Source organism: Ranitomeya imitator, chromosome 1, assembly GCF_032444005.1.
Source record: "Ranitomeya imitator isolate aRanImi1 chromosome 1, aRanImi1.pri, whole genome shotgun sequence".
NCBI lineage: Eukaryota > Metazoa > Chordata > Amphibia > Anura > Dendrobatidae > Ranitomeya > Ranitomeya imitator.
The window spans coordinates 1,227,846,059-1,227,858,750 of record NC_091282.1 but is presented as its reverse complement, the minus strand read 5'-3'; the positions used below and the strand labels follow the sequence as shown (position 1 = coordinate 1,227,858,750).

General features: G+C 42.8%; 1 protein-coding gene across 1 annotated transcript in view; it reads right to left on the bottom strand.

Moving 5' to 3' along the window:
- The window catches only part of DYSF (dysferlin), a 384,808-nt gene that overhangs the window by 225,288 nt on the left and 146,828 nt on the right, over positions 1–12,692 (bottom strand). Inside the window, exons 20-24 of the mRNA XM_069745121.1 lie at positions 10,945–11,069; positions 10,550–10,656; positions 5,412–5,604; positions 1,871–2,026; positions 833–964 (exon numbers count right to left, since the gene is read on the bottom strand). Coding sequence (XP_069601222.1) covers positions 833–964; positions 1,871–2,026; positions 5,412–5,604; positions 10,550–10,656; positions 10,945–11,069 — 713 coding nt within the window. The remainder of the gene's footprint in view (positions 1–832; positions 965–1,870; positions 2,027–5,411; positions 5,605–10,549; positions 10,657–10,944; positions 11,070–12,692) is intronic.

The following is a 12,692-nucleotide window of genomic DNA, read 5'->3' as shown; positions in this document are numbered from 1 at the left end:
CTGTGTATCAAAAACAAATCAGAATAACTTGAAATCATTGGATGAAATCAGTCATCACATCAGGAGTCCAATTTAGTTAGGACCGCCCACTGGACTCCTAAGCTCAGAATTAACTGGGAGTTCAATCAACAATCTTCAAGTTATAAAAAATATTTTCCACCAAAGCTTCTCCTGCTCTATAACAAGCTGCTGGTAGATCAGGGAGCATTTTCATGGTGACATATTCCCTCCATAAAGTTACAAAAAAAAAGGAGCCAATTAGATCAGGCTTTACATGGGTCAAAGCAAACTGTATCCAGACTAATGGTCATCAATAGGATTTTTCTGTTACTGTATAGCTTCCATATTGTCGGCAGCACTATAACAAGTGTGGTAGTGCCAACAACGATGACTCGGGCCGGCATAAACAATCAATCAGACAAATGAATGAGCAATCGAGATCATGATGAGCGATTGCCTAAGATTGGCCCAAAGTATAGGAACTTTAGATACTTTAGATCAGTTAAAAAGGATATAGGATAAAACAGGATATTATGGGATAGGAAAGGTTAGGAAAGGATTGGAAAGAATAACATGGGATAGGATAAAAAAAGAACCACACACAAGAGGATTGGATGGAATAACATGCAATCATACAGAAGGAATAACATAGGATTGGATAGGACAGGATAAAAAAGATAATATAGGATACGGTCAGATGACATTCACCTTGACGTTTAGGGTCAAGAGTGGATGAGAAGGAAAGCACGGCCAAACAAATTATGAAAATGGCTAACAATGTGCGCACAATAAACGGAATTTACAAGGAGATCGGATAGTACTGGAACTTTACCGATTCTGCGAACACCGAGAGTTTTCCCTGAGCGTACTGATTGATCTCTTTCTGGTCCACGGACAGCCCAAACCACAATTGCACCCGGACCTGTCCTGGCATTTTTGCTCCTTTATTTCCTTCTTGGGGAAACTGAAAAAAAAAAAAGTCAATAATTCAAAGAAAAGATTTACGGTAAATTGTCATTTTGTTCTCATCTCCATTTTAAAAAAATCCAAAAACTTTTGTTCAGACCCCTTGAAAACTCTCAACGATGAAACTTATACCATACCAAACCAGCCGAAAAGTCCTAAGCACTATAAGGAGACACCTAGACACCCCTTATTAGAGAGCATCCAAACAGGTGATATTCCTATCAGGGACTCTTTAGTCTGCCGTATACCAGGGACGACGTTTCGACCCATGTCAGGTTTTTGCCACTTGACAAGGACCTGACATTGGTCGAAACGTTGTCTTTGGTATATGCACAATAAAAGACGTCTTGTTTGGAATGTCACCTGTTTGGACGCCGTCTGCTACTTTTTGAGCCCCCGTAAGTAGAGGTCAATAACAAACGATGAAGAGTTGGTCTTTTGGAACATCAGAAGAGGCAGTAACTTAAGGACTGACCTGAGTTATGTAGAGAGTAGACACGTGAGATGGAGGTGTCACTGGCACAAGTGCGGTAGACTACTCTAGCTTGACAACTTGATAATATCACATAATATTTGCCTATTATATGTGTCAACATCTTTCCAAATGGGGATTGGGAATGGAAAATCGAGTCAGCCAAGAACGACGATACAGCTGTACAATAGTAACGTGCTGGAGAGAATAAAGTAAGCCATCCGACTTGTAAGAGAGTAACCTAATTATGAAATAATAGAATTGTGTTCTTGGCCGAATTCCACTAATTCGATGAACATTTTAAAACTATTCTGCTCAGGTTCTGGTTCCGATTTCTGTCACGTTGAATCAAGTCTATAGTCAAATCATGGTGGACCCCAGCCAATTACCTTTGTACCAAAGAAACTCGCACTAATAGAAATGAAAACATACTTTAAGAAATATCGTCTGAAGTTTCCCGCAGTGCTTGCCGCAACATTTGGCCCCGTTCCTGGAGAAAAGGACTTGATGGGCTGGTATTCTGTAATAAGCCACACGCTTGTCTCCTTGTAACATCCAAATCACTATATCTGGCAAGCTGTTCTGCGGCTGAAAAAAAAAAAAATATACAGATTCACAAAGTATTAGTGAACCTTTCCAACAAACACATAAAAGAATACAGCTGAAAATTGGAAAATTATGGAAAAGAAGAAACCACAACGCAGACAGGAATCATTAACATTTAGTATTATCTGCAAAGGGGGCTTCTGCCAATGATGGAAAAGATGGGCGAGGCCAAGGAACTGGCTGCCTGGACTTCTGTTGTCTTCATCTAAGACTGTACCGATGACCACACTTGGCAGAGATTAAGAGACCACCTACTCATAACCCAACACTTGATCTTCACCCGAACTTGAAAGATACTAGAAACCGCTGAGGTTGAGTTGAACGTTCAACTATCTTTGGGACACACAATTATACTCGTCTCAATGACCTGTTCCCACCACAAAAAAATGCCACAAGTGGGTGGAATTGGCGAGGGGAGACTGTGAAGAAGACTATTTCTTTAGGAAATAATATCATAGAGAACTATTTCTAAGCAGAAAGTCATCAAGGTTTTGGTAACTTCAAGCTTCAATAAAAATCTTTATGGTCTATTCTGGGTGACTGGGTCTATTTATATGGTGAGAAGATGGCAGGAACCTGGATTCATCTCAACCCTAGCAGTCTGCCATGACTTAATCACCAAAAATTCCATCTTTCGACTTGCAGTGAAATATGCTTTTAACTGCTCTTCTCGGCAGAAGATGACGTTAATATATTTTCTTTATTTTGACCACATTTTTTTTTTTACAGATTATTAAATGTGACTTTGCCCCAGGACTAATTAGACAAAAATACAGCTCTCCACATCCCTGGTAGGATTGGTAATGGTGAAGCTTCTGACATGAGTCATGGATGGGTCAAAAACATACTGGATCAAAAAACCTTTTCTAAGGTTTTGCCCAATGCAGACGTGGGACCCTTGGGTCCAGCAACCTTCCGAAAGCAACTTGGAAAAGTGAGCTCCCCACACCTAAATCTTAAGTATCCAAGACATTCAGCCAAGGGCCGTGACACCCAACTTTAAGCAATGTCTGTAACGTATAGTGAAATTCAGCACAAAGAGAAGAGGTCTATTTTGTGATTTGTAGGTATGTCGATGTGAAGAGTGAAAAATGAGTAATTACCCTAAATATCATGTCTTTTAGTCCTAGTGGGCTGGTTAATGTAATGAAATGAGCAGTTAGCCCCCTACATACACATCATTGATCATGTGACGACAGAGTAAATGCTGACCCCTGATGAGTACAAGCCAAAAGCGATACATTTGGTAGTTGAACTATATTGGTTGGCTATTAAATGCGTATTAATGGCTTAGCGTCCTTTATGCCACAATCTGATAACCTCATCTCCCTCAATAAGTTAGAACTGCTTTCAGTGCACATAACAGTCTCATATGTCCGGGAACAGTCTCGATCATCCTGGTCTGTAAGTTGCTAATCTCTATTTCTTACTGAGCAAATTCTCTTCTTTAGCATTATACAAGAACTAGGGGTGCTGGAACTTCCTTTCCTTTAACTTTTAAGCATCCATTGCACTTGCCATTGTCCAATAATTATCCTACCTGAACTAAAAACCTGTATCTCCGTTATGCCTGTATGCAGTCAGAGAGAGGAGACAAAGACATGCCACCTCTTCATGTACAGAGACAGAGCACTGCTCCTCACTTCCTATATGGAGCCAGAGACCGACCCCAATCTACTATCGAGAGACAAAAACCCCCAAACTTCAAGTAGAGAGCTGAAGACCCACCCTCACATCCTACAGAAAAACAAACACCTACTCCCACATCATAAAAGACCCAAACCCACGTGTATCCACTTCCTACACTTTTCAGAGCGTTAAGGACCCACCCCTACTTCCTAAAAGAGACCTACACTTCCTGTAGAGAAACAAAGACACTCCCATTTCCTGTAGAGACAAAGATCCACCCATATTTCCTATAAAGAGACAGAGACCCTCCCCATTTCCTGAGGATACATAGACATGTCCACTTTCTGTACAGAGACAAAGACCCTCCTGACTTCCTGTAAGTGACATAGACCCCCCTCCACTTCCTGTGGAGAGACAAAGATCTACCCACTAAATAGAAGACATAGTTCAACTCCAAATTCCTGTAGAGAGACATAGACCCACTACCACTTCCTTTAGAAACAGACCCACCCTCACTTCCTGTGGAGAGACATAGACCCAACCCCACTTGCTGTGGAGAGATATAGACCCAACCCCACTTGCTGTGGAGAGATATAGACCCAACCCCACTTGCTGTGGAGAGACATAGACCCACACTCACTTCCTGTACAGAAACATGGACCTATCCCAATTCCTTTAGAGACAGACCCACCCCACTACCTGTAGAGACACATAGACCCACCCTCACTTCCTGTAGAGAAATATAGACCTACCACCACATCCTGTAAGAGACATAGACCCACTACCACTTTCTATAGGGAAACAAAGACCCACTCCTACTTCCTGTCAGACATAGACCCACCCCTACTTGCTGTAAGAAACGTAGACCCACCCCACATCCTGTAGAGACGTAACCCAACCCCACTTCCTGAAGGGAGACAACACCCCTACTTTCTGCAGAGAGACATAGACCCTCCCCACTTCCTATAGAGTAACAACACACGCTACTTCCTGTAGAGACATAGACCCGCCCTCACTTCCTTTAGAGATAGACCCACCCCACTACCAGTGGAGACACATAGACCCACCCTCACTTTCTGTAGAGAAACATAGACCTACCACCACGTCCTGTAAGAGACATAGACCCACTCCCACTTTCTATAGAGAAACACAGACCCACTCCTGCTTCCTGTGAGACATAGACCCACTACAAGTTGCTGTAGAGACATAGACCCACCCCTAATTCCTGTGAGACATAGACCCACCCCTACTTCCTGTGAGACATAGACCCACCCCTACTTCCTGTGAGACATAGACCCACCCCTACTTCCTGTGAGACATAGACCTACCCCTACTTCCTGTGAGACATAGACCCTCTCCCACTTGCTATAGAGACATGGACCCACCCCTACTTCCTGTGAGACAGAGACCCACCCTTACTTCCTGTGAGACATAGACCCACCCCTACTTCCTGTGAGACATAGACCCACCCCCACTTGCTGTAGAGACATAGACCCATCCCCACTTCCTGTAAGGAACATAGACCCACATAAGGATGAGCACTTTGAGATGATTTCTTTAGAGGTAATGTAGAGGGATCAATGAAAACATTGTGGCAAGAAGAAATTAAAGTGAATAGTGCTGTTAGGTGAATGTTTTATTGTTTACTGTATATATAATGGACTAGAATATCCCCCGTAAGGTTGGACCATTGAAGGTCATAAATAAATAGGCTATTCTCCACGACATGAGACATTACCTCCTCGGACAGAGACTTCAATCTCAGTAGCCAGTCTTCTGCCTGCTCGAGCACCTCCGTCAGCTCACAGTCCTCGTGCTTGACCTTCAGCGCCGACTGGACGATCTGGATCAGGTTGGATCTCCGTAACCGGTAGATATAAAGGTCCAGGTGGGTGGTTCCAGGGAGTGATGGGACATCTGGTAATGGACAGCTGGTAGTAAAGAGAAGCAGAAAATGCAAAAGCTGGAATCCCATGAACTGATTTGGCTTATGAACTTGAAATCTGCCTTTCTGGTGAATACACTGGAGGGTTTATCAATGCTACTGTTGCCAGACTGAGCTCACTGACAGATTCTTAGCTAACCCACCTGCAGCAGGCAATATTCAGTGCTACAAAGAGGCTATAGAAGGCAAAAAGGGCAACATTTTTAATACTATCCAATGGCAAAACATTCTTTTATTTAGCCCAAAGTACATGAATATAAGTAAAAATTATACCCCTGTAAATAATCTTTAACTCTGACTTAACTTAATGATAATCTATTGTCTAATAATTAGCGCCTTCCAAAGGATTGTGGGCTACAAAATAGGGGCACAGTGTACTCATTACATTGGGTAACACTAGAGCGCTGTGATGATGAACATACTCTGGGCTCTGGTGCTGACCGGCCTGTGCACTAAGATGGTCAGTTTTGGGATAGTTTTGGAGAAACTATATGCACAAGAGATGCTCCGAGTACCATGAGCAGCAGGGCCGCCAAGACTGCAGCCCCCTTCATCAGGTGCCTCTGTCATCCAGCTCTGCCCTGGCTGCCCTGATGTTTGTTTTTTATTTTAATATTGTGTGATGGCTATAATGTGTATGGAGGCTACTAAGGGTGCCAGCATTAATAGTGGGGGCTACTAAGGGGGCCAGCATTAATAGTGGGGGCTACTAAGGGGGCCAGCATTAATAGTGGGGGCTACTAAGGGGGCCAGCATTAATAGTCGAGGCTACTAAGGGGGCCAGCATTAATAGTGGGGGCTACTAAGGAGGCTTGCATTAATAGTGGGGGCTACTAAGGGGGCCAGCATTAATAGTGGGGGCTACTAAGGGGGCCAGCATTAATAGTCGAGGCTACTAAGGGGGCCAGCATTAATAGTGGGGGCTACTAAGGAGGCCTGCATTAATAGTGGGGGCTACTAAGGGGGCCAGCATTAATAGTGGGGGCTACTAAGGAGGCCTGCATTAATAGTGGGGGCTACTAAGGGGGCCAGCATTAATAGTGGGGGCTACTAAGGAGGCCTGCATTAATAGTGGGGGCTACTAAGGGGGCCAGCATTAATAGTGGAGGCTACTAAGGGGGCCAGCATTAATAGTGGGGGCTACTAAGGAGGCCTGCATTAATAGTGGGGACTACTAAGTGGGCCAGCATTAATAGTGGGGGCTACTAAGGAGGCCAGCATTAATAGTGGGGGCTACTAAGGGTGCCAGCATTAATAGTGGGGGCTACTAAGGAGGCCAGCATTAATAGTGGGGGCTACTAAGGAGGCCAGCATTAATAGTGGGGGCTAATAAGGAGGCCAGCATTAATAGTGGGGGCTAATAAGGAGGCCAGCATTAATAGTGGGGGCTACTAATGGTGCCAGCATTAATAGTGGGGGCTACTAAGGGAGCCAGCATTAATAGTGGGGGCTACTAAGGGGGCCAGCATTAATAGTGGGGGCTACTAAGGAGGCCAGCATTAATAGTGGGGGCTACTAAGGAGGCCAGCATTAATAGTGGGGGCTACTAAGGAGGCCAGCATTAATAGTGGGGGCTACTAAGGAGGCCAGCATTAATAGTGGGGGCTACTAATGGTGCCAGCATTAATAGTGGGGGCTACTAAGGGGGTCCTCATAAATGGTGGAGGCTGCTAAGGGGGCTCATAAATAGTAGGGGCTACTAAGGGGGTCCTCATAAATGGTGGAGGCTACTAAGGAGGCTCTCATAAATAGTAGGGGCTACTAAGGGGGTCCTCATAAATGGTGGACGCTACTAAGGGGGCTCTCATAAATAGTAGGGGCTACTAAGGGGGCCCTCATAAATGGTGATTGCTACTAAGGGGGCTCTCATAAATAGTAGGGGCTACTAAGGGGGCCCTCAAATAGTGGGGGCTACTAAGGAGGCCTTCATAAATAGCATAAATATTGGGGGATATTAAGGGGGCTGGCATAAATAGTGGGGGCTACTAAGGGGGCCCTCATAAATGGTGGAGTCTACTAAGAGGACTGTCATAGAGAGTGGGGGCTACTAAGGGGGCCTTCATAAGTAGCAGAAATAGTGGGGGATATTAAGGGGACTGGCATAAATAGTGGGGGCTACTAGGGTGGCCATCATAAATAGTAAGGGCTACTAAGGGGGCCCTCATAAATAGCAGGGGCTACTAATGGGGCCCTCATAAATGGTGGGGGCTACTAAGGAGGCTCTCATAAATAGTGAGGTTACTAAGGGGTCCAGCATAAATAGTGGAGGATATTAAGGGAGCCTGCATAAATAGTGGGGCTACTCAGGGGCCATAAACAGTGATGGTTATGAAGGGGGCCCTCAAATACTGGTGGCTATTTGGAGGGTTTCATAAATAGTGAGGCTACTAAGGGGTCCAGAATAAATAGTGGTGGCTACTAAGGGAGGCAGCATTAAAAGTGGGGGCTACTAAGGGGGCCCTCAAATATTGTGGGCCTTCAGAAATACTGATGTTACTAAGAGGACAAGCATAAGTTGTAGGAGATATTAAAGGGGCCTGTATAAATTGTAGGGGCTACTAAGGGGGACCTCATGAATACAGTAGTGTGGGGACTACTGTGGGGGCAATCATACAGTGTGGGGAATACAATGGGGCCATCGTACAATGTTGGGGCAATAAAACAGTGTGGGAGCTATGAAGGGGCCATTTACAGTGTGGGATACTGACGGGCCTGTACATGGTGTGAAGCGACTGTGGGGGCATCAAACGTTTTGGGGGCATTATACTGTGTATAGGAGAGTATAGTGTGGAGCTGCGGGCCCATCATACTGTGTATGGGGGAGTTGAGGGAACATCCTACTGTGTATAGGGGAACTGTGGGCTTAATATATCTTATATAGGGGAGCTGTACAGGGGGAACTCTGGAAATAATTAAATGTTAAGTGGACCCTTATAGTTATAGGGGCACTCAGGGCATTGTTCACGTAAAAGGGGCACACGGGGGCATTATTATTTTCTAGGGGGTAAAATGCTGACACAATTTTTTAGGGCACTTACCCAGGGTATTAATATATTGTAGTAGTCTGTTTTACCATCTAGAGGGCACAAAGGAGGCATTAATACTATGTAAGGGCCACCATGGTGGCATTATTACGTAGGGCAGTAAGAAGAACGGTTGGTATCTAACACTATATGGCATCATATGGTGGTAATATCAGTGTTTGTCTTTGTGTAGAGATTTATTGTAAACAGCCATCTGCTGAGGTTCTCCTACATCCACTATAAGGATGCATCACCATACTGGTAGGGTTACCTGGTTAGGGGACACCTCAGATGTTTCGCCTTCCCCCCTGAGCCAAACCCCTAACTACACCTGTGAAAGGCAACTTTGCATCTATAGAATCAGATGAGTGAAGAGACTGAAGAAGTGCTTGTAAGCGAGTCTCAAAGAAATAATTTGGCTATGAGACCATCCACCTTTGACAGACTTCGGTGGTGGCCGATAAATTTAACTATGTTGCTCAATGAGCAGTAACTCTAAATTTAAAAATCCCTCTGTGAAGAATGTTGGAGATACAATTTAATGTCAATCATTCGTATCCTATTTGGCATGGGATTATAAAACTCCCTTCGTTTGTGTATCTGTAACAGAACACCTGTCTCAGCAAGGGGTCCAGCCTTCTCAGCTTCAAAGAAGAAATTTACACCCACACCAGCTTAGCTAGTGTCCAAAATCCCACAGGAAGAGCTCCTGTGGAGCCCATGCGGTGCAACTACTTCATTCAGACAGCTAGGAGAATATGTATTTATTGTACGTCTTAGCCACACACCGGGTTACATTTTTGAGATCTCGGAAACGGGCTGAATGCCTTCCAGGGTCTCAATCCACTCAGGCATGCCAGGGTAGGGAGATAAGTAGAATTGCAAGTAGGAGCCAGGTAGCAAAGCTGTGTTTGGTCTCAACGTGCTTCAATGGACCCAAAACCACCTCTCTAGGACAGTCCATTAAGGAGTTATAACCCATCTTAGGTTTTGGCATTTTTACCTGCAAGATGCAAGGGGACGGGTAAAGCAAGGCCTACTGCTTTTTCTCTGGGGAGGTCATGACGACATATCGTGTGGGGAGAAGCCAGGGTATAAAGGGGACTACTAGCCTCCCATGTGGCAGCCCCTCCCTCGCAAGCCAGGCCTTTCATCTGACTGGTGACTGACTCTTATATTCTGCATACTTTGTCCTACTACTTTTGTATTTGCATTTCTGACCATTGTATATGTGCAACCATTGTGTATACAGTGTTTTGTCAAGTGTGAGCTCAGAACAATTAAATATTTATTTCACCTTTGTCTACTCTTTTATCTCAATCCACACGTTCGTTTCTCGGCTTAACTTTCCATACTACCAGGGTTGGTTTCTGGACCGCTATAAACCTGTTAATGGACTGGGCTTATATCCAAGGAGGAACTGGTGGCAGTCCTACCAGGCTGGCAGTGCTTTCCTCCACTGGTGCTAGTAAAAGGGGCCCATCAGCCTATTAGGGTAGTGAGCAAGTGAGGTGCCACATCAGTGACTGCGTGGGTCACATCCACCTCACTCCCCGTGCATTCCTAGGCCCTTGTGGACATGGGGTGTTCTGGGTGCAGAACGTCACGTTGGTGCAAGTGAGGAGCGCGTACCACATGATCCATCGGACGTAATGGTGACGTTAGGCGGGGTGGCGAGGTGCGGCTTCATCACACCCTCTGATCTTCTTCTTTTGAACAGAGAGAATTTTTAAGATATAAATTACAAAGGTGCTTGGCTTCACAAGAACTCTGCAATTTTAGTCATTTATGATGTTGAGATGTTGAGAAAACCTCCTTAAAAAAATCACTTACATCGATTTCTGACCTGACTGACGTCTTTTAATACTTGAAACATTTGCCCTTTGAACCTAATACAAGCAGATGTACCTGCAGTCACTGATGACATCGTCAATGAGACGGGTGACCAACGTGTCCAGGTCGTATGGGGAACACTTTACTTTAATTGCAAGGTGAACTTTCTCCAAGTTCCCTTCCTGCAGACAGAAAAGGATGAGATAATCACAAGGAAAGTGCACCACAGACAAATCAGCATGGGCATATCCTAAACTACAAGAAACATACAGACGGAGACAATAAGGAATTAAACGTTCCAGCGCAGTGACAATCTGAGATACCAAATGTGTCGGTGATCGTCACCACTAATGTCAAGTTCATTCAAGTATCAGTCTGAGATAACGCTCGTGAACGGAGAACAGCGAACTTACAGTTAATTAGTATCAGAAAACATCAGTAAAATCAGAAACCTTTACAAAATGACTTACCAGAGTGTCTACAGCATGAAGGAGAATGTTCTGTGTATCAGTCCTGTACCAGATATCTTCCCAATAAGAAGAGAGGACAACAACAGGCTTGATATTGCCCCATGGCAGGTAGTAATACTGACAGCCTGAAAAAAAAAAAGATGGGCAAATTATAAAGTCATGTAAGCAATAGAAAATACTACCCTCTAGGTAACTATAATAATACTGCCCCTATGTACAAGAACATAACTACTATAATACTGCTCCTATGTTCAAGAATATAACTACTATAATGCTGCTCCTATGTACAAGAATATAACTACTATAATACTGCTCCTATGTACAAGAATATAACTACTATAATACTGCTCCTATATACAAGAATATAACTACTATAATACTGCCCCTATGTACAAGAATATAACTACTATAATACTGCTCCTATGTACAAGAATATAACTACTATAATACTGCCCCTATGTACAAGAATATAACTACTATAATACTGCCCCCTATGTACAAGAATATAACTACTATAATACTGCCCCTATGTACAAGAATATAACTAGTATAATACTGCCCCCTATGTACAAGAATATAACTACTATAATACTGCTCCTATGTACAAGAATATAACCACTATATTACTGCTCCTATGTACAAGAATATAACTACTATAATACTGCTCCTATGTACAAGAATATAACTACTATAATACTGCTCCTATGTACAAGAATATAACTACTATAATACTGCTCCTATGTACAAGAATATAACTAGTATAATACTGCCCCCTATGTACAAGAATATAACTACTATAATACTGCTCCTATGTACAAGAATATAACCACTATATTACTGCTCCTATGTACAAGAATATAACTACTATAATACTGCCCCTATGTACAAGAATATAACTACTATAATACTGCCCCTATGTACAAGAATATAACTACTATAATACTGCCCCTATGTACAAGAATATAACTACTATAATACTGCCCCCTATGTACAAGAATATAACTACTATAATACTGCCCCTATGTACAAGAATATAACTAGTATAATACTGCCCCTATGTACAAGAATATAACTAGTATAATACTGCCCCTATGTACAAGAATATAACTACTATAATACTGCCCCTATGTACAAGAATATAACTACTATAATACTGCTCCTATGTACAAGAATATAACTACTATAATACTGCCCCTATGTACAAGAATATAACTACTATAATACTGCCCCTATGTACAAGAATATAACTACTATAATACTGCCCCTATGTACAAGAATATAACTACTATAATACTGCTCCTATGTACAAGAATATAACTACTATAATACTGCCCCTATGTACAAGAATATAACTACTATAATACTGCCCCTATGTACAAGAATATAACTACTATAATACTGCCCCTATGTACAAGAATATAACTAGTATAATACTGCTCCTATGTACAAGAATATAACTACTATAATACTGCTCCTATGTACAAGAATATAACTAGTATAATACTGCCCCTATGTACATGAATATAACTACTATAATACTGCCCCTATGTACAAGAATATAACTACTATAATACTGCCCCTATGTACAAGAATATAACTAGTATAATACTGCCCCTATGTACATGAATATAACTACTATAATACTGTCCCTATGTACAAGAATATAACTACTATAATACTGCTCCTATGTACAAGAATATAACTACTATAATACTGCCCCTATGTACATGAATATAACTACTATAATA